Here is a 20946-nt window from a genome sequence, read left to right on the forward strand (position 1 = left end):
GTGGCAGCGGTTTGTCCCCGTGCCCCATCCCGAGGAGCGATAAAGTAGGTCAGGCGCTGGCTCCGGGCTCCGGGAGCGCATCCCGGTGGAAGGACGCCCTTGAAGGTAGCGAGCAGGAGGCCGGGGGGCTCCGGGGGTACCGCAGCTGGCGCTGGGGATGGCGAGGGTCGGCGGTTTTTTTTTGGTGTTTGCCGCATCCCGTTTGTCCCGGGACGCTGGGCTGGGTGTGCTCGGCACCCTCCTGCCTTGCCCTGGGATTCCAGCAGGTCGGAGCCCCTCGGGATTGTCCCTCTTTGGGCCCTTCTCTTCCCCAGGGGCGGCTCCTCCAACCTCGTTTTGCCCTAAAACGGAGCGAGCCCGTGCAGCTCCGGCCGCTGCCCGGCTCTGCCCGCTCAGCGCTTTCCTTTGGCAGCTGGGCGAGAGTTGAGGTCCGGTTTTCCACCCTGGGCGTATCCGGCTCAGCCCGGCTTTGGGAGAAACCCCCGGCAGGGATTTTGGCAGCGGAGAGAGCTGCGTGCCTTGGCAAGGGCCCGGGACATCGGTGTGCAGGGGGCAGGACGGGCTCCCGGCGGGGTCGGGGACACGGGGAGCACTGGGCTGGGAAGGGCAGCCAAAGAGACGTGCGGCCAGCCGGGACAAACCTTTGGCACGGTGGGCTCTGTGCCAGCACCTGTGGGAGTCTGGATGTCCCGTGCAGCCCAGGAGGAGCCACCTGGAAAGGTGGATTTGGGATAGGGAGCAGCCTGGATGTCCCGTGCAGCCCAGGAGGAGCCACCTGGAAAGGTGGATTTGGGATAGGGAGGCGGAGGAAGGGTCTGGGCTCGCTGGGGGATGCTGAAGAGGCAGAGCTCCCTCGGGTCCCCCCACCCAGCAGGGTGTTCCCAGCACCAGCACCGCTCTGGATGGGCTCCTTCCCTTGTTTTGGGAGGAGAGGGGTTAAGTCAAAGCATCCGAGCTAAGCCCTGGCAGGAGGAGGCTAAAACCTCCCGGAGAACAAAGCTCACAAAGTGGTGGTAAGCTGGTAAAACCTGTGGGAACGTGGGAGCCTTCAGGGGGAGCGGGGTCCCGGATGGGGAGCGGGGTCCTGCGGGTTCCCCGGCAGCCCCTTGGCATGGAAATCCTGGCCCCAGGTTATTTTTGGAACAATTGCTTGGCCAGGCTTCAAAAACGTCCTGGTTTTTGGAAGAGACTGTAGCCTGTGAGCCGTCAGCACAGGCCAGGCACTGCGGGATATCCAGGGCTGGGTCAGGAGCACCAGGAGCCCCTGGGAAGGGGAGCCAGGGGGATCAGGAGGTGCACCTGGAGCCCCACACTGGGATCGGGATGGCTGCTGCACTGACGGAGGCAGCAGACTTTTATTTCTCTCCTAGCACATCCCAGATTTGCCATCCACCTTTGAGGGAAGCTTTTCCAGGGAGGTGGCCGGAGCTCCAGGCTCTTGGGGGAGCTCCCAGGGTGGACGTGCAGGTCGTGCCTGGCGTTCCCCCCCTTCTCCCTGAGCCCCTTCCTTTGCACCCCGGGGCTCTGCCACCCCTCTTTTATCAATTCCCGGCACACATGAAAGGGGCAGAGAGGGCAAGGATTGATTCTGGGCAAACACTATAAAGGCACCTCCAGTTAGAGCAGGGAAGCACTCGGTTCATGGTAATCATCCTGGTTAAATTATAACCTCAGGAACAGGCCACCTCTGTCCCCGGGGCTCCCGTGTTCCTCCGAGCGCTGGCATTGAAGTCCTGGAGGTGTTTGTGTCACCGAGGGGACCCACGCGTGGCCGAGGGCCGGAACGTGACTCCTCACCCCCCCGGAGAGCTGGATTTGGGGCTGGCACAGCTGGATTTCGGTGCAGCCCTGCCTGCTTCCCGACCATCCTGCTCTTCCCAGGGTCCCCGAGGTGCTGCGGAGCTGGAGAGCCCCCGGGAGCCGTGTCCTGGCAGCCCCCCACGGTGAGTGAGGGTGGACAATGAGGAGGAGGAGGAGGGGGTGGTCTTGCATGGAAAGATTGTGGAAAAATACTGAGTCCTCCTCAGGATCTGGGTGCTCCCAGCGCTGTTCCCCCGTTTCCCTGCGGATAAATCCATCGGCGGGGTGGAGGAGCCGCAGTTGGAGCGCTGGGAATGCCAAACCCAACGGCAGCATGGTTTCTCTCCCAGCATCCCAGAGGCACCATGATCCCCAGCGCGGGCCCCCGGAGCTGCTGCCTGCTCCTGCTGCTCTGCCTCCTCCCCTGCCCGCGGGTCCGGGCGGGCAGGGACAGCACCGGCGTGTCTGCAGCCTCCTTCCTGCAGGATCTGCTGCAGCGCTACGGGGAGAGCCAGACCTTGAGCCTGAAGCAGCTCAAAGCCCTGCTGAACCGCCTGGATGTGGGAGTGGGGCACGCCAACATCTCCCAAACACCTCAGCAGCGCCTGAACCTCTCCCGGGTAAGGAGGGGACCCCCCAAAACCTCCCTGTGGATCCCCAAAATCTCCCTGCGGAGCTGTGGGAATCTCAAGGCACCTTTCTGTCCCTTCCCTCCCCCCACAGTGCTTCAGCTCCGTGGAGCTTTTTGCCATCCACAACCTGAGCGAGGGCTCCCCTGTGGGGCACAGCGAGTTCAAGGAGTTCTGCCCCACCATCCTGCAGCAGCTGGAGTCGGGGGCGTGCGCCTCCGAGAACCTGGAAAATGAGGAGAACGAGCAGACAGAGGAGAGCAGGCCCAGCTCAGCTGAAGGTAATTGGGGTGCTGGGGGGGGCCCACGGGCACTGCCTGGGCCCGGGCACGGAGCCTGGGGACATGAGGAACAGCCAGTTCCCACTCCTGGGAATTCCCTGGGAATCCTGACCGAGTATTCCTCGCCGTGGATCGTGCCGTGGTGTGGTTTTGCCAGGATAAGCTCTGTGCCTCCGGGATGGCTGGATGAGGAGGGGACTCTGCTGGGAGTTCCTGTGGGTGGGAGGGGGTGACCTGGCCCCTGGAGGGACCCGCTGGCCTCCAGCCGCCGGCAGATGCTCACCCAGCTCCCGCCTATCCCGGTCCCAGCGATTCCCAAGGTCATGGATCAGCTGCCCTGAGCACAGCTTGGTTTCTCCCACGCTGGGGCCAGCTCGGGAAAACCTTTTCCAAGGAACCTGGTGGCTCCATTCCCACCTTCCCTGCAGCAAACACGACGGTTTTGTCACAGCTGGAGCATCCGGAGCGCGGGGAGCAGCCCTGGAGCCAGCCTTCCCCACCTGCCCGAGGCCGGGCTCTCCGAGAGCCTCGGTAATGTCTGGCCCTCGTTTCTTCTCGTTCCGCAGTGTGGGGCTTTGGTTTTCTCAGTGTGTCCATGATTAACGTGGCCTCCCTGCTCGGGATCCTCATCGTTCCGTGCTCCCAGAAGGCCTTTTTCAGCCGGGTGCTCCTGTTTTTCATCGCGCTCTCCATCGGCACGCTGCTCTCTAACGCGCTCTTCCAGCTCATCCCAGAGGTGCGGTAGAACGTCCCTGCCTCTCCTCCCGTCTCCAGGGGCAGCTCCCCTGGGCGCCCTCTCTGCCTCCACCCCGCCGAATCGATCCGACCCCTCGTCACCCGAGGCTCAGGGCTTGGCTCAAGGGGCTCCGCAGGGCTTTTCTGACCTCTCTGAGCACCAGGAAACCCTCAGTGTCCTCTGTCCCCGCCATGTCTGAGGAGTGGGAATGTGCTGGGAGAACGCATGTGAATGTGTGCCAGAATGCGTTTGCTCCTGCTCTGTGCATCCAGGAGTTTATCCCTTGGAGGGATGGGCTCAGCCACGCTTGTGGCAGCGCTACTGGCATGATCCGGAGGGAAAAGAATGTGAAATATCCATGAAAATATTATCAAATATCCATAGAAAAGCATGGAGAACAGCCCGGAGAAGCACTGGCTTCCTCTGGAGTCAGCCAACTTTTACAAATCCTTTTGTTGCCTTTTTTTTTTTCCCCCCCTACCTGGTTTCCCAGCCCGATGTTCCCACAAGGGTTCTGGCTTCCACGAGGTTTCCTGGTGCTCCGACGGGACCGACAGAAATGTCGCACATTAATTGTGTTGTAATTGCGCCGTTCTGGAGCTGAATAAATCCACCTGGATTGGAAACCTTTGGAACGTGCTCCAGGTGCATCCTCAGAGGATGAGCCAGATTTGGCACAGTCCAGCCTTAAAATTCCAGCGGGTTTTTTTTTCCAAACCCTGGCGTTGCCTGTTTTGCTGCCAGGCAGCGAACGCCTCATCCGTGCTGGCGGTGGGATGTTTTTCCGAGGTTCCTTTTCAGCTCCAGAACTGCAACTTTTATTTGAAACTGAGTGCCTCTAATTCCTGATCTGCCGGGAATTGAAATGCCGGAGTTACGCTCCAGCCCTGCTGGCACCTGGAACATCCCAGCAGGGACCGGCTGCAGGGCAGGGATGGAGCGTACGAGGTTGCTCGGGGGACCCGGGCGCTCTGTGGCTTGGGAATGACCCACGGAGCAGAGCCAGGGGCTGGCTGGGACACGCAGCCTGGCTGCCCAAACTCAACTGAGATTCCCAAACTTTTCCCAAAGCCGCTCAGCGCCGGGTTCACCCTTTGGGAGGTGGCGCCAGATGAACAGCAATCACTAATGAATGTCCCTCTTCTCTCCCTCCCTCCCTCCTCTCTCTGCCCTGTCGGTGTGGATTCCTTCCCTGCCCGTCCCCACGTTGATCTCGTCCCTTCCTGTCTCCCGGGGTGGGTTTGGCTCTGCCAGTCTGGGGTTACGGTTTCCTCTGCGTCTCCGTCATCTCCCTGTGCTCGCTGGTGGGAGCCAGCGTGGTGCCCTTCATGAAGAAGACCTTTTACAAGCGGCTGCTCCTCTACTTCATAGCTCTGGCGATTGGAACTCTCTACTCCAACGCCCTCTTCCAGCTCATTCCCGAGGTAGGGAGAGGACTGGTGGGTCTGGCTGGGCTTTTCTCTCTCTCTCTCTCTCTGGGGCTGTTTCTCTGGGTGCTCGCTGGCTGCAGAAGGGGAAGGCAGCATCGGAGGGGAGCCCAGAGTGAGGTATGGAGGGCTGGAAGCCCCTCGGAGCTGGAGTTTGGAAGGGAATTGCCCCAGGGAGATCCCTGGTCTGCTTCAAGCAGAGAATCGTTGTTTTATTGCCTTTTCTGGCTTTTTCTAGCCCTGGAGGCAGGTGCCCCGTGCAGAGCGGAGCCTGGTTTTGGCATCCCTGCCCCAGTGCAGGTGCTGGATCCAACGCCTTGGGGCACAGCCGGCTTGGATGAGGGAATGAGGGGGATTAAAGGTGCACAAAGGTGTTTCCTGAGCTTGTCCCCAAAGCAGCTGCTCTTCAGAGAGAGCTCAGAGCTGTGTCACCCCTCCAGTGTCACCCCCAGGGGCAAAGGCAGATGAAGGACACTGCCAGGGCCTGCTCCTCATCCTCTCCCCTGTCCCCTCCTGCCTGCAGGCGTTTGGATTCAACCCTCAGGAGGATTATTACGTTTCCAAATCCGCTGTGGTGTTCGGGGGCTTCTACCTCTTCTTCTTCACGGAGAAGATCCTGAAGATGCTCCTGAAGCAGAAGGACCAGGTGAGGCAGAGCAGGGGATGGTGGGGTGGGAAAGAGCAGGAATTTCAGGATGGAGGGACGGGAGGGATATCGGGGTGGAGGGATGGGAACCAGCAGGAGTTTTGGGATGGTGGGGTAGGAAAGAGCAGGTATTTCGGGGTGGTGGGGTGGAAAAGAGCAGGAATATCGGGATGGCAGGGTGGGAAAGAGGAGGAATTTCAGGATGACCGACAGCCCTGAATCCTCTGATCCTGCAGCACCACCACGGGCACAGCCACTACGGCCCCGAGGCTCTGCCCTCCAAGAAGGACCGGGAGGAGGGGGTCACGGAGAAACTGCAGAACGGGGACCTGGACCACATGATCCCACACATCACCAACGACCTGGAGTGCAAGCCCCCCTCCGGGGATGAGAAGGCTGTGGTGGGCTCCCTCTCTGTCCAGGTGAGCGCCTCATCCCGTGGGACTGTGGCAAAATCCCACCTGTCAGTTAAAAGCAACTCCGCAGCCCGAATTCTCTGCGTGCGGTGGGAACAAAACTGTAAACTGTGGATTTAACGAACGCGGGGGGGGCGGGGTGGTTTTCCCATCTGGAGGAGGGATCAGTGATCCCCACCTGGGTGCTGAGCCCCGTCTCGGGGTGCCGTGGCAGGACCTGCAGGCCTCCCAGAGCGCGTGCTACTGGCTGAAGGAGGTGAGGTACTCGGACATCGGGACGCTGGCCTGGATGATCACCCTCAGCGACGGCCTCCACAACTTCATCGACGGCCTGGCCATCGGCGCTTCCTTCACCGTCTCCGTCTTCCAGGGCATCAGCACCTCCGTGGCCATCCTCTGCGAGGAGTTCCCACACGAGCTGGGTATGTCACTCCTTGCACCTGCCCCTGGTGCTGCTGGCTCTGGAGTCCCTCCTTTTTCCATCCAGAACGGCGGATTTTGGGGTGGAATAAACAGTGATGATGCTGGGAGTGGTGTGGGGTGGGGGGGGAAGGGAGGGCTGTAAATTGCTCTGAGTAATCGCTGCTCTAAAAATAACGAGGTAATATGATGTCTGAGATTTAAATTTAGATGGAGGCATCTGAAGACAAAAAAAAAAAACCCAAAACCCTCGATACCTCGTTGGTTTGGGAGGGGGGAAGGTGGGTTTGGGTGGGAATGTCTGAATTTGGGGGCAGTGGAGTGGTCAGTGGAAGGGAGGTGGGTTTGGGTGGGAATGTGTGGTTTTAGGGACAGAGCTGTGGTCAGTGAGTGGGAGGCAAGTTTGGGTGTGAATGTCCAAATTTAGGGGCAGTTGAGGGAGGAGTCTGGGTATGAATGTCTGGATTTAGGAGTAGTGGAATGGTCAGTGAAGGAGAGGCAGGTTTGGGTGTGAATGTCTAATTTAGGGGCAGTGCAGGGGGCAGGCGGGTTTGGGTGTGAATGTCTGAATTTAGGAACAGTGGAATGGTCAGTGAAGGAGAGGCCAATTTGGGTGTGAATGTCCTCATTTAGGGGCAGTGTGATGGTCAGTGCCAGCAGCCACAGGGAGCCCACACTTGAGCTGGCACGTGCTGTGATTTTTGGAGTGTCCAGGGGTTGGACTCTGATCCTTGTGCGTCCCTTCCAACTCAGGATATTCCGGGATTTTATGAATTCAAGCCATTGCTGTCCCGATGCTGCTGACAACCCTTCCCTCCTCATCCTCCCATCTTCTTCTCCCCCAGGGGACTTTGTGATCCTGCTGAACGCTGGCATGACCATTCGCCAGGCGCTCTTCTTCAACTTCATCTCCGCCTGCTGCTGCTACGTGGGCCTGGCCTTCGGCATCGTGGCTGGCAGCCACTTCTCTGCCAACTGGATCTTCGCTCTGGCTGGAGGGATGTTCCTGTACATAGCACTGGCTGACATGGTAAATCCTGAGCCCCGAATCCTGAGCCCCCAGGAGTTTTTCCTTGGAAAAGCTCTGCTTGCCCTCAGCCTGCAGGCCCGGTGGGGTTTGCTCTGCCCCCTTGGCACGCGCAGATATCTCTGCTTTGCTTTGCCTGGCTGAAATCCCCGGGATGGGAGGGTGCTGGAGGTTTGGTGAGGAAGGAGGGAGCTGTCACTGAGCCCTGCCATCCCAACTTTTCCCCCCCGCAGTTCCCCGAGATGAACGAGGTGAGCCGGGAGGACGAGCAGAACGGCAGCGCCCTGATCACCTTCGCCATCCAGAACGCGGGGCTGCTCACGGGCTTCACCATCATGGTGCTGCTCACCATGTACTCGGGGCAGATCCAGATAGGGTAGGACCAGCCTCAGCTGCAGCCCTGATCCAGTTTTTCCATGTTTTGGTTTTTTTTTTTGGGGGGGGGAAAGGGTTTTTTTTTTCTTTTTTTTTCTTTCCTTTTCCTGCTGCAAACATACGACGGTACCTGTGCGGGCACTGACGTCACACTACAGGAGAGACATTGCTTTGAAAGCTATTCCATGGATTTTTAATTTTTTTTTCCTGGTTTAAGGCTGAGGGGAGTGGAATTCCCCTTCCCATAGGACTGACCTGACTTTTTTCCAGTGTCATATCCCTCCTCTCCTCGCCTCTCCCAGGAAGGATGGAATGGGGAGACAGGAGCTGCTCCAGCCATGCTGCTCCTCTCATTGTGTTCAGAGCGTTCCCGTGGGACGTGACGCTGTCCTGACCCCTCTGGGGGCGTGTGATGGGGACAGACCCTTCTCAGAGTGTTCCCCAGCAGCCAGCCCTCAGAGCTGTGCTGTCCAAGGATGAGGAGGTTCACAATGTCACCATCATCTCCGACTGCTTTTGCTTCATTTCAGCCCCGACGCTGCCCTGGCAGGAGCGGGGTGAAGAGGGCAGGGGTTTTAAAGCACATTTTGGGTGTCAGTGCTCAGAGCAGAGGACACCAAACTGGGTTGGAGTGACACTTGGGCTGCTGGGAGAAGCCTGCCAGGGTGCCCTGACCCCCCTTCAGTCCATGCTGCTGGAACTGGGGGCAAATCCCAACTCCTCCTCCGTGAGGGCTGGTGAGAAGGGGATGAGAGCAGAGCCCTGCCTGGCCGCAGGCTCCAGCCCAGGGATCTTTCCTCAGGCTGTGTCCAGGCTCACAGGGACACCTGGGAACATCCACCAGTTTTTAAACAGTGCTGAGGTTCACGGTGGGGTGTGGGGGGGCTGTTCTTAAATGCAAAACTCAGACTGTGAACCTCTTGAGGCTGCGTGTTCCCAGCCTTAGGGAGTAGCCAGAGAAGGGTGTTCCAGGCACTTCCCAGCTCTGCCTCCGGGCTGGCGTTCCCCAGATTCACTAGGTGAATTACTTATTATCATATTGATAAGGTTGCCCACCTTGAGGTTCCCTCGCACCCCTTTTGCCTCCAGACCCCTCGTCCTGTACCTGGTGTGAGCTTGTGGCCGTGTGGATTCAGGGGAATCCCTCCTGGTTTGGCGCTGGATTGGGACAGAGGAGATGTGCAGGTGTTTCAGAAGTGTTTGTGAAGTGTCTTCCTTCAGCCCTCACCTGTGTGCAGGTGTGTGGAGTGTGACAGGGTGGTGGCCTGTGGTGGCTCCCACACCTTCCCTCCCCTCCCTGAGGAAAGCAAACCTGAGGCTGTGCCAGGTCTCATTCGTGCCCATCAGAGGGACTTCAGCCCCTGGCACAGGCTCAGCACCCCCGGCAGTGTTATACCCTGGCTGGATCGCTGTAATCCCTGAATTCCCGTAGTTCCCAGCTGGGTGATGTTCTTCCTAAGCTCCCAACGGCTGTCACCGAGCCCGTGGCCTCTGCCACTGCCAGGATCCTCATGGATCATCACCTGCATTCTCGGTGGCTTTTCAGCTCTGGGCATTTTTCCTCTCAGCACCCCCCAGCTCTTGGCTTTGTCCTGCTCCCCAAAACCTAAATGTCAACTTCTGGAGGAGCAGGGAGCCTTTTTGGGATCACCCTTCACCCAAAGGTGCCCCACGGTCCTCGGGTGATCCCCTCAAGGAGAAACAGGCTCCGCTTTGTCCCGTGTGCTGTCTCTTGTGGATTGTCACCATTGAGTCACTTTTCCCTCTGGGACAGAGCAGTGTGGCCTGTGCTGGCTCGGGCGATCCTTCAGCACCTCGCAGGCATTCCCTGTGCTGCTGATTCCAGGACGAAAGCGGCATTGGAAAGACTTTTTTCCTTGCTTGAGAGAGCCGCAGCCCCGGCTGACTGACTCGATGTGGAAAATCTGAGCCCTTTCACTGGCACAGGTGCCCTCTCCTCTCTCTCTCTCCCAAGGAAGCACTTGGAAAACACCATGTGGCTGGCAGGGCACGGGGCACTGGAGCTGCATCCAGGCTGGAAAAGCCTACGGGGGGGGAATCAGGGGGTTTGTACCCTCTGGACTGTGCCTGGGAAGTGGCAGAGAGCAGGGCTTGGGCAGGATTCGCTGTGGGAATCACCAGTCTGATGTCTTCTCGTTATCCCTGTTTCCTGAGAAATCTACAACCCAGAGATTTGGGATGTGGTGGGGGTGAGGAACGAGGCTGCCCTGGCACCGAGGAGAGCTGCTGTTCCCGGCTGGGCAGGCTGGCACCTGCCAGTGGGAAAGGGATGGGAACCCACCCAAAATCCAGCTCCTCGTGGATTTCCATCCGTGTCTCCTTCCCCTCATCCTGTCGGAAGCTCGAGTTCCATCTCAGTATTTCAATTATAACTCAGGTGTCGGTAGGAGAGAACGCGCCGGAACAAAGAGCGTTAACTTAAAATGTCACGTGAACTGTAACAGAATATTTGTAAAATTCCATAAATAAAATATATTCTGTAATGAATGATGGGGAGGGCGCTCCGGGCAGTGAAACCCTCCCTGCCGGTGGGGGATGGAGGGGGTGGGAGCGCTGCTGGCTCAGGAATTTTTCCGAGGGGAAGGATCGGAGCCGGGGCTGGGTGATGCAATCCCGGTTTTCCAGCTGGATTTCTGTGGCTGTGCAGTGCGGCGCGGCTGACGGAAGGTGGCACTGAGAACCCCCAGCCTGCCCGCATGGCACGGCCTTTGCGGCTACTAAAACCCTTCCTTAATTTATTATTATTATTATTATTATTATTATTATTATTATTATTATTATTTTAATTTATCTGAAATATATTGCCCAGCCCTGGTTTAGCTGGGAGGTGTGGGATGCTGGATTCCACCCCGGCTCACATTCCTCTCTGGCAGTGTTTTGTGTCCTTGTTTTCCTACCCTCCGTTAGGGGGGAAAAAAAAAAAAAGCAAACTTTTCTACTTCACCCCTTTTGCTTTTTTCTACTTCACCTTTTTTGCTTTTTTCTACACCATGCCCCCCTCTTCATCTGCCAGCTCTGAGCGGCAAACACAATTTTTAGAAACCCTGTTGCAGCTAAAGAAACCAAATCTTGACATTCTGAGGTGTTTTATTTAAAAAAAAAAATGTTTTATTAAGCAAGGAAGGTCACGGTGAGCATCGGACACGCTCCTGCTCAGCAGCCCTTCCAGGGGGGCTTTGGGTGGGCTCTTTTCTGCTGTAAAATCTTCGTGTGTTGCTGAACGCCTGAAACCAGAGTTACCTCGGCAAACTTTTCTGGACGGGGTCATGGAACTCCTGGAATGGTTTGGGTTGGTTAAAGCCCATCCAGTGCCATGGGCAGGGACACTTGCCACCGTCCCAGGTTATCCCCAGCTGGCCTTGGGCACTCCCAGGGATCCAGGGGCAGCCACAGCTTCTCTGGGAATTCCATCCCAGCCCCTCACCGCCCTCCCAGCCAGGAATTCCTTCCCAATATCCCATCTAAACCTGTCCTCCTTCGTCTTCAAGGGAGGGTCTGCGGGAACAGACCACCGTCTGGTTTTCCTTTCCCTCAAAAGATTTTCTGTCTGAGGAATATCAGCTCTGGAGCCAGGGAGTGCTCACCTGGAGAAGGAAAAGGCTCCAGGGAGAGCTCGGAGCATCTTCCAGGGCCTAAAGGGGCTCCAGGAGAGCTGGAAAGGAACTGGGGCTGGAGGGACAGGATACAGGGAGTGGCTCCCCACTGCCAGAGGGCAGGGATGGATGGGATATTGGGAAGGAATTCCCAAAGAAGCTGTGACTGGCAGTGCCCAAGGCCAGGTTGGAGCAACCGGGAGTAGTGGGAGGTGTCCCTGCCCACGGCAGGGGTGGCACTGGGCGATCCTTACAGCCCCTCCCGAGGCAGTGTGGGCTCCCACCGCCCTCCTCCCGCACCAGCCACGCTGTGCCCGAGGGCCGCCCTAACACCCCGGGCGCCATCCCCGCGCTCCCCCCTCAGCACCGCCGCCATGTTGCCCCCCCGTTGCTTAGCAACGCCCCCTTCCCCTCCAAGATGGCGGGCGGGGCGGGGCGGGCGTGGCGCAGGCGCGGGCGGGGCGGGGCGGGGGGGGGCAGAGGGCGGAGGGCGGTGTGGCGGCGGCGGCGGGGGCGGGACGGGGGGAGCGCAGCGCCGCGGAGCCGCCGCCGGGGCAGCCCAGCGGGTCCGCCGGGAGCACCCGCGCGGCCCCCGCTCCGGGTGAGGGGGAGCGGAGCGGGGCACGGCGCCGGAGCGGGGGGGGAGCGGTGCCGGTGCCGCCGCCGCCGCCGCCACCATGTCCGGGCGCGGCCACAACAAGCTGCCGACCACCGAGCGCATCGTCAAGGGTGAGGGGGCGGCGAGGGCGCCCCCTGCCTGCGCGGGGGGCGCGGGGGGGCGGGTTCGGCTGAGGGGGGCCGGAGAAATGGGGGGCGAGAGGGATTTGGGGGGGACCCCCAAGCTGGGGGAGCCCCCAGAAAGGGGAGGGGAATATGCCTGGTTTGTGGGGGGGCACCTGGTTTGGGGGAGGCCGGAGAAAAGGAGGGAGGGGGGAGGAAGCGTGATTTTAGCCGGGGGGATTCCAGGCTGGGGGAGCCCCGAGAAAGGAGGGGGGCGGGGGGCGTCTCCAAACTGGGGGAGCCCGAGGAAAAGGGGGCTCATTTTGGGGGGGAGGGCACGGAGAAAGGAGAGGGGGGGAGCGTGATATGGCAGGAGGGGGAGCCTGCTTTAGGGGGATATTCCCAGAAATATGGGGGTATGCCCGGTTTGGGAGGGGGGTCCCCAGGTTAGCGAACCCCCCCCGGCTGGGGAAACCCGGAGAAAGGGAGTGGGATGCCTGGTTTGGATGGGGGGTACCTGTTCTGGAGGGAGAGGCTGGTTTGAGGGGGGGTCTCCAGGTTGGGGGAGCCCCGAGAAACGCCGGGGGCAGCGTGATTTGTTTTGGGGGTGGGTTTGTTCTGGCGGGGCACCCCCGTTCAAGGAGGGCCCTGGGGGCTGAGGGGGCAGGGATGCCTGGAGGGGTGAGGAGGGGGTGTTCTGGGGGTGACCCTCCTTCAAGGAGGACTCTGGTTTGGGGGGGAGATCATCCCCTGAGTGGGGGGAGATTGGGGGGGCACCCCCAAATCGGGGAAAGCGTGGTTTCGGGGGGTCATCCCCAGGAGAGAGGGGAGGGGGAGGCCTGGAGCAGCTGGAGGGGGGTCCAGTGGGACACCCCCCTTAAGGGAGAGCCCTGAGTCGGGGTGTCAGGCTGGGGGGACACCCCCTGTTCCATCAGAAACCTCTGCAGAGGAGCCGAGGGGTTTTGGGGAGCCATCTCTGTTTGGTGGGGGGGGGACGGGGACACCTGTGCTGAGGAGTGAGGAGGGGGGGCATTTTTAGGCCCCCTGGTCCAAGAGGATGCAGCCCCCTCCCTCCATTCTGTGTGAGCGGTGCTGCCTGGCCGGGGGTGACAACAGGGGACATCCCTGTTGGGAGGAAAAGGGGGGAATCCCCATCCTGCCCACCCCCAAGATCCTCTCCCCCAGACTGGAGGTGCTGAGCCCCCTGCTTTGGGTAGAACTGGGGTTCCCATGAGGATTTTGGGGTAACGGGGGGGGGGATGAGAGCCCTCCCTGCCCTCATCCCGCAGGGACACAGCCCCCCGTGTCTTTCCTGCCCCGAGTCCCCGCTCCGTGTCCGGATGCCCCGCGGCCGGTGCCAGCTGGCCCCCTCCGCGGCCCCGTTATAGTAGGTACTATTTTGGAAAGAGCAGAAGACACCGAAGCGGTTAATGAGGAGAGAAATACGTTAGCGGAGAAACTCCTGGATCGGGAGGAGGAGGAGGAGGAGGAGGCTTGGGGGGGGCGGGGGGGATGCACATTTCGCTGCCCTAATTGATCCGGTGCCATCCTCGTCCCCACGCACCGGGAACATCCAGCGGGTGCCTCAACTTTGGCCGGGAGGCTCCAAGTTACACAATCACCCCGTTATTAAACCTCCTCCCGCCATGGCTTCCCATCATTCCGGGCCGCTGGAAAGCGGCGATTTCCCAGGAATATGGTTGGAATCCACGGACATGGAGGTGTACCCACCACGCTGCCATCTCTCTCCCTCATCCCCTCTGGATGTGTCCGAGCGATTTTTTTTAAAATTTATTTATTTTTTTGGTCGGGTTTTTTTTTTTTCTTTTTTTTTTTTTTTCCTTTTTAGCCTTTAGCCTGTCATGTGGCCGATCACATGTTTGATGTTAATAACCTCAAACCCAGGGAAAGGGGATCCGGGTGGCAGCCGGAGCGTGGAGGCCCCTCGGGCTCGGGGGAAGCTCCACGGTTGGGAGGGTTTATATTTTATTTTTTTTTTCGTGGGGAATAATCCCAAAAGCACTCAGGGATTTTTTTGGGGGGGATCCAGGGGTGTTCCCGGGCCCGTGGGTGATTTGTAGGTCTCCGGGCAGCCCGAGAGGCTGGTGCTGTCTGTAAATCTCCTGCTAAATCCCAGGCAGCTGCCTGTGTTTAGGTTGGCCTTGTTGGGGAAAGGTAATGTCAAATGCAGCCATTATGATTCAGCTGAGTCGGCCGGATCCAGGCACGCTCTCCCTGTTCCTGGAGCTTCCAGATCCTGGGAATCCCTGTCAGGGATCCTGCTGGGTCCCTCTCAGCGCTGTGGCAACCCCACAAAAAAATCCTGCTAATTGCGGTCATTAATCCCTATCCAGGTGGAGTGGAAGGCTCAGGGGCTGCTAGCTCCAAAATCACCCCAAAATCTTCCCCAAAGATCGCTTCTTATTCTCCCATTCTTCCTGGAGCGCCTGTGGAAATTTGGGGAGAAATCTCTCCTCCTCAGGCCGGGGGTTATTGTTTAAAGGTGGTGACATTGTTGGTGGTTATTAATAATTAAAAGCTCGTTCTGTTCCGTGGAAAAATGCCTGCAATTAAGTAGGATGTGGAATTTTAACTATGTTTAACCTATATATTTCCATCTCCAGGGCCCTGCAGAAGGCCTTAACTGTAATTACGTTTAGTCAGAGGAAACGCAGTTTTAGGTTAAAACTTGTACTGGGGGAGTTTCGTTGTTAAAATCGCGAATTTTGGGGCGTGTCAGGAATTGATTTTTATCAAAATCTTGAATTTTGAGCCAGGCCACGGATTGCTTTTTTTAAAATCCAATTTTTGGGTGCTTCAGGGAATTACTTTTATTAAAATCTTGGCTTTTGGGGTAGGTCAGGAATTGCTTTTTTAAAAAAAATCTCGTATTTTGAGATTTGCCGGGTGTTTCTTTTTATTAAAATGTTGAATTTTGAGGCAAGAATTGCTCTTCATAGCCCAGTTTTAGCAGGAATCTGATGGTTGATGGTGATGGAGACCATTGATGTCCAAATTTTGGTCTCCAGAGAGCACTTGGGAAGGTTCTGCTGGAAATCCGAGGGATTAGAGAGTCTGGTTGTGTGCATTAGCCCAAAATGAAGCTTGAATTACCTGGTGAATCCATGGGATTGACTGATGGAGCCACATCCTGGAAAATCCACATTATCCAGGCAGGTGGGAATGGTGCTTTGGGCTGCTGCAGTGGATGCATCCTGGAGCTCAGGGTGTTTTAAAACAAACGCGCAGAGCATTTTTGGTCACTTTTGGTTGAATTTTGTGGTCATTTTTTGCTTGGATTTTGTGCCCCTGCTCCATCCTTCCCGCTGGAAGGTGTAAAATCCTCTGGGAAGCAGAGCTGCGTCCAGTTCCATCCCTAACAAATCCTTTAAAAACCCCGAGATATTGGTATTTAGACACCAGAGCAAATAGCCCACTGGAAGTTTTCTCTATCCGTGTGTTACTGTTTTGTTTATCGTGGGCAAAACGTTGGGAAGCTGCTGAGCCGGGATGCAGTGCCCTCTTTTTGGCTGCTGATGTTGGAAGTCAGAGACATCCCTAATTCCCACCCTGATCCAGAGTGCTCTGCTGTGATTCCTGCTTTTCTGAGGAGGGGTGAATCCCAGGAGCTGTGGTGTCAAGCTGGGGCTGCAGCCGAAGGTGTCCTGGAGACACCTGAGTTTTCCCAATTTGTGCTTTGCTCTCCTTTCTTAAGAACTTTCAGGCACCTTTCTCCATGTCCAGTCTGTTTTGTTTGTTTTTTTTTTTTTTTTCCCAAATGGAAGACATTTGAATTGTCTGTGGAGATTTTAAAACCCCTGAGGTGACGCTTCTTGAAATTTCGGTGTCTGCTTTGTGTGGATGTGTTTCAGCAGGGAGAGGGGCTTGGGACAAGGAATGCAGTGCCAGGATGAGGGAGAACGGGTTCCCACTGCCAAGGTGGCAGGGGGAGGTGGGATAATGGGAAGGAATTCCTGCCTGGGAGGGCCGGGCTGGAATTCCCAGAGGAGCTGTGGCTGCCCCTTAATCCCTAGAAGTGCCCAAGGCCAGATTGGGATAACCTGGGATAGTGGAAAGCATCCCTGCCCATGGCAGGGGGTGGAATGAGGTGACTTCAAGGCCCCTCATCCCCCAACCCATCCCATAATCCGCAATTCCATGCTGTCACTGACCTGCTTCACCCCCAGCCAAGGTTTTTTGGGAACACTGGGACAACCAGGAGCTCCCGTAGCCTCAGTGACACCTCCAGCAGCTGCTCCCTCATCCCGGGTGGAATCACACCCGAGGAGCCTCTCCCTCCTCTCTCCCCGTGTGCCTCCGGAGCTGCTGGAGGCACGGAGAACAATCCCACGGGATTTGTTCCAGAGCAATCCCACGGGATTTGCTCCGCAGCCTCTGGGGAGCCCAAGCCCGGCCTCAGATCAATCTCTGCCTCCTCAGAGAGTTCAGAGGCTGTTCCAGTTCATCTCGCTGCCTCGAGATGCTTTTTGGGGGATGAAAAGATGCGTGCAGCTTTCTTCCTACCTTGATTTTTTTCATATTCAGCTACAACTCCGGGAGTCGGGGCGTTGGATTTTCTCCAGGTTGGGAATTTTCATCACGTAGCACGCGCCAAAGTCAAAGTGGCTTTTTAAATGAGGGAAATCTTAAATGGAAAGGAGCTTGTGGGGGTTTAGAGCCACTGGTTGGTTTGGCTTGTTCAGTGTTGGTGTTTTTCAGGAATTAAGGGATACCGAGGTGGGAAAAGGAGCTCTGAAAATGGCTAAAAATGGAATAAAGGCCGAGGTCCATGCGCTGGGACCTTGGGATGCCAGGGGAAAAGTGCGAATGCCACCAGGGTCAAGACGTGGAGGGGGATCCCTAAAAAGCAAGTTGTGTCATAATACAGCAACTTGGCTGGACAGAGCTCAAGGAGGTGTGGGGTGAGGCAGTCCTTAAAGCAGGAACCCCATGGGATCCCATGGAGATACTTGGGAACGTGGCGTTTTTTTGGGGGGGGGTTTCCAGGAAAAAACCCCAAAACTTGCCCTAGTAATTCCCTTGTTCTTATGATTGTTCTATATAAACAGGAAAGATGCTTTGTTATCCATAAATGGGATGTGCTGGGGAAAGGGGTTGGTTTGTGGCTGTGCCAAGCTTGGGGCACTGATTTTGCTGGATTTTGTGGCATTTCATCCCAAAAACGAATCCAAAGGCAAATACCTTGGAGAACACAAGCTGTTCCTCTCCAGAGTGTTCCTGGGATGCCCCAAACAGAGCCAGAGGTGCCTCGTTTTGGGCTCAAACTGCCAGATCTCTGGATCCTGGAACACAGGCATGCTCTGCTGGCTAATAAACATGCTGCTGAACGTGCTAATTAACAGAAAATGCTGGTGGCAAACCCCAAACCCAGCCTCGGGCACAAAACACTGTTGAGGGAACGGTGATAAAGCATCAAGGCACGTGGCTTGGGCTGGGATTTATCCTTTCCCTCTGGGAATAACAGCAGCTGCTTCAGGTGGCTGCTGGAGGTGGGCAGGGCAGGAGGGAAGGTCGCGTTCCTCAGGATCCCAGTGTTCCATGTTATTTTTCTGCCCGTCAGGCTGGGAAAGGTTAATCCCATTTTCCCCGCTCGAGGCCGTGAAGGGCCTTGTGGCAATAAATGAGCCCGGATTAATTGGATACCGTGCCGAAAGGCTGTTTGTTGTTTTTTTTTTATTTAATGAAAGGTGTCAGAGGTGGAGAGAGGAGCGGGTTTGGGGCTGCTCTGGCTGCACAGGCAGGAGAGAAGGCAAGGCTGTTCCTTAGGAAGTAGGGCAGGGTGCTGGCTTAAAATAGCTCCGAGCGCTGGGCTGTGCTGAAGGAGCTATTTAGGTAAATCCTGGGGTCTCAGTGGGGGCAGAGCCGCCTGCTAATCTAAAGATACTCCTTGGAGATCTATATTTGTCCGGGATCCTTCCCAGCTTGGCCGGTTTTCCAGGTATTCCCTGCCCGATCCCGCCGGGGCGGGCGCTGGGCCGGCGGGCGTGTTTACGGGACGGGATCCTGGTGGAATCATTAAGACATCATTAAGCAGCAGGAGTGAGGGAACCGGGCTACGTGAAGGCATCAGCGTTATCCCATAATGCAGGACTGGGCTCCTGGAGGGCGGGATCGCCCGAGGTCCGAGTGATCCTGGAGATCCGGGTCAGCTGTGGAATCCTGGAATAGTTTGGAAAAGGGTCTTAAAGCTCATCTCGTTCCACTGTGCTCTAAACCCCATCCAGCCTGGCTTTGGATACTTCCAGGGATGGGGAATCTGCAAATATCCTGGGAAAAGTCCTCAGGACAGCAAGCGTGGGGCAGAGGGAGCGATGGGTTGGGGCAGAGGTGAGATGAGGATGGAGGGTGGGTGCTTTAAAGAAAAGGGAATCTCAACACAGATTTCAAGGATTTTCCTGGCAGGAGGAGGAATGTTGGGCTGTCCAGGCTGTTCTCCTGATTTTCCAGCCCCTGAAAGAAAACCTCGCTGCTGCCTGGTGAGAGCATCAGGGCAGGGATGGAACGAGGTGATCCCTAAGGTCCCTTCCAACCCAAAACCATTCTGGGATTCTGGGATCTCCCTGTTTGCACTGAGGAGCAGAGCTGGGTGTGAGCGTGTGGAGCAGTGGGATCTCCTCCCTGAGAGGAGGAGAAAATTCTCCACCAGTCTTCCATCTGGGAGTTCCTTTCGCCATGGTGGGCCTGTAAAATAAGAGTTTAAAGCACTTTCCCTGCTCCGAGGCGGATCCGAGGAGAATTTCCCAGGATAAATTTCCCACGTGGTTCAGGGTGAATTTCGGAACAGGAACAAGTGATGTCAACCTAGATTGCTCCAGAAAATATTCCCTTTTATCGGCTGCTGAACACAGCAAGACGTGGTGAAATGGCTTCTCAAACAGAAGATTATCCCAAAGGTGATGTCTTGGAAAAATACCACGAGGGTTTCCCGCAGGAAGAGTGACCAGGGCACAGAGGCTGGAATTGCTGCTTCAGCAGCAGCTGGAGGCTCCTCTCATCCTGCTGCATCCCTGACACGTGCACGTCTGGGAAGCTGCTCTGGGATGGATTTATCCCAGTTTTTTTTGTGGGGCTGCTTTTTGGTTTGCAAGGGAACTGTTCTGGCTGATGTCCAGGGAAGGTTTGAATTCCTTTGCAGCTGCCTTTTGGCCATCAGCACCTTGGTGTGGTCTGAGGTGATTCCCAAACCTGGGAATAGGCGCCTTGCAAGGAATGTTTTATCCAGAGCAGTTGGATCCAGTGAGGATCCCACTCAGGGTGAGAGTTTTGAGGCCTGAGATGGGAAGAAAAGAGAATTTAAAGCTCTGATTGTGTCAAAATCCATCATTTTGTGCTCACGTTCCCTGTTTATCCACGCCGTGACCACCTTTTGCTGGATGCATCCCAACACTGGCTGTTTTGTCCAGGATTCCCACGTGGATCAGCCCATTCCCCAGAGCAGGATCTTGGAAGGACTCAAAGTTGTGTTTGCTTTGGGCCGGTCTGAAATGGGATCCAGAAGCCCCTGGGGGTTCACATTCCCGGGATTTGCCTTTTCCACAGAGCCCCCGCTGTGCCTCCATTAATGATCTATTAGTGGCCGTGCTGGAACCTCGGGAAACAGGTGGTGAATTTCCCCTGCCTGCTGACATCTAGGAATCCCCTCCCTGCTCCTTTGGGAGCGCACTTTTTTTAAAAGTAGCTGCAGCTGTTTGCTCTAAACTTCCTCCTTTTCCTCCTCCTTTTCCTCCTCCTTTTCCTCCTCCTTTTCCTCCTCCTTTTCCTCCTCCTTTTCCTCCTCCTTTTCCTCCTCCTTTTCCTCCTCCTTTTCCTCCTCCTTTTCCTCCTCCTTTTCCTCCTCCTTTTCCTCCTCCTTTTCCTCCTCTTTTTCCTCCCCCTTTTCCTCCCCCTTTTCCTCCCCCTTTTCCTTTTTTTCCTCAGACTTTGCAGCGACTCCCTGGATTCCCACCGATGAGAGGGAGATACCGGGGTTGTTGAGTGATGATTTTCTGGGAATACGTTGATTTTTAACCTCTGGAAGGTTTGGAGAGCTGGAGGGTCTCAAAGAGAGAGGTTTTCCAGGCTGGAATGGCAGGGTTTTGGGCTCTCCTTGGTGAGCTGGCACTCGGTGATGTCCAGAGCACACATCCCTGGCAGAGGACTCGGCTCTGGGCTGATTGGCTCAATGACAATCCCAGGAAAATCCGCATCAGTGCCGGTCATTAGGAGCCAAATCTGAGCTGGAAACTTGATGGACCTTGCAAGCAAACGTGGATTTTATCACTTCAGGGAGGCTGAGGGAGGCTCAGTGCCCACTGAGAACAGTTTTGAGGTCTCTGATCCACGGGGAGCTTTGGCAGGAGCAGGAGCAAGACCCAACAGCACGGATGCAGATGTGGGTTGAGCTTCATTCCAGAGTCAGGGCAGGATGTGGGGTGTGAAGAGCCCTGGCTGCCATGCCAGGAAGGCTTTGGGAGCAGCTCTGCTGCTGCCTGGTGTGGCTTAAGTCGCCTCTGTTCTAATTAAATACTCCCGGGTTTAATCCTGCCTGGCTCCACCGGGAGCAGAGTTCCAGCTCCACCTCGTGGGACCGTCACTGCCACCTCTGGAATGATCCGGACAATCACCTGCTATCCCAAGGATTTTAGGGAGCCATGAGCACAGTTCAGGGAGCTGTGAGGTTTCAGTATTTGTTTCTTCCCTGTGAGGGTGCTGAGGCACTGGAATGGTTTTCCCAGAAAATCTGTGCCCGCCCCATCCCTGGAAGTGGCCAAGTCCAGGTTGGAGCAACCTGACCTAGGGGAAGGTGTAGTGGAATGAGATCATCCTGAAGGTCCCTTCCCACCCAAACCATTCTG

At 56.7% G+C, this 20946-nt stretch overlaps 2 protein-coding genes across 6 annotated transcripts in view; both read left to right on the plus strand.

The window, feature by feature from the left end:
- The first annotated feature begins 494 nt into the window (after positions 1-494).
- LOC136302844 (metal cation symporter ZIP14-like) lies at positions 495-10265 on the plus strand. 2 transcript variants are annotated; one of them, XM_066206433.1, is made up of 10 exons: positions 495-541; positions 1675-1943; positions 2151-2420; positions 2524-2710; positions 4701-4870; positions 5397-5519; positions 5756-5941; positions 6150-6357; positions 7201-7385; positions 7616-10265. In XM_066206433.1, exons 3-10 carry the CDS (start codon positions 2166-2168, stop codon positions 7760-7762), a joined length of 1461 nt encoding a protein of 486 aa, XP_066062530.1. In that variant the 5' UTR covers positions 495-541; positions 1675-1943; positions 2151-2165; the 3' UTR covers positions 7763-10265. The 2 variants fall into 2 exon arrangements, with proteins under 2 accessions (XP_066062530.1, XP_066062529.1); XM_066206432.1 differs by lacking the exons at positions 495-541; positions 4701-4870 and adding an exon at positions 3277-3446 and having other exon boundaries at positions 1861-1943.
- A 1634-nt stretch (positions 10266-11899) lies between these two features.
- LOC136302746 (serine/threonine-protein phosphatase 2B catalytic subunit gamma isoform) overlaps positions 11900-20946 on the plus strand; it is a 37168-nt gene continuing 28121 nt past the window's right edge. For all 4 annotated transcript variants that reach the window (XM_066206266.1, XM_066206267.1, XM_066206268.1 and 1 more), the window contains exon 1: positions 11900-12100. In XM_066206266.1, the coding sequence (XP_066062363.1) occupies positions 12049-12100 (52 nt within the window). In that variant the 5' untranslated portion in view covers positions 11900-12048. The remainder of the gene's footprint in view (positions 12101-20946) is intronic.

Source organism: Chamaea fasciata, unplaced genomic scaffold (assembly GCF_029207755.1).
Source record: "Chamaea fasciata isolate MVZ Bird 193981 ecotype frontalis unplaced genomic scaffold, bChaFas1.0.hap1 SCAF_30, whole genome shotgun sequence".
Lineage (NCBI taxonomy): Eukaryota > Metazoa > Chordata > Aves > Passeriformes > Sylviidae > Chamaea > Chamaea fasciata.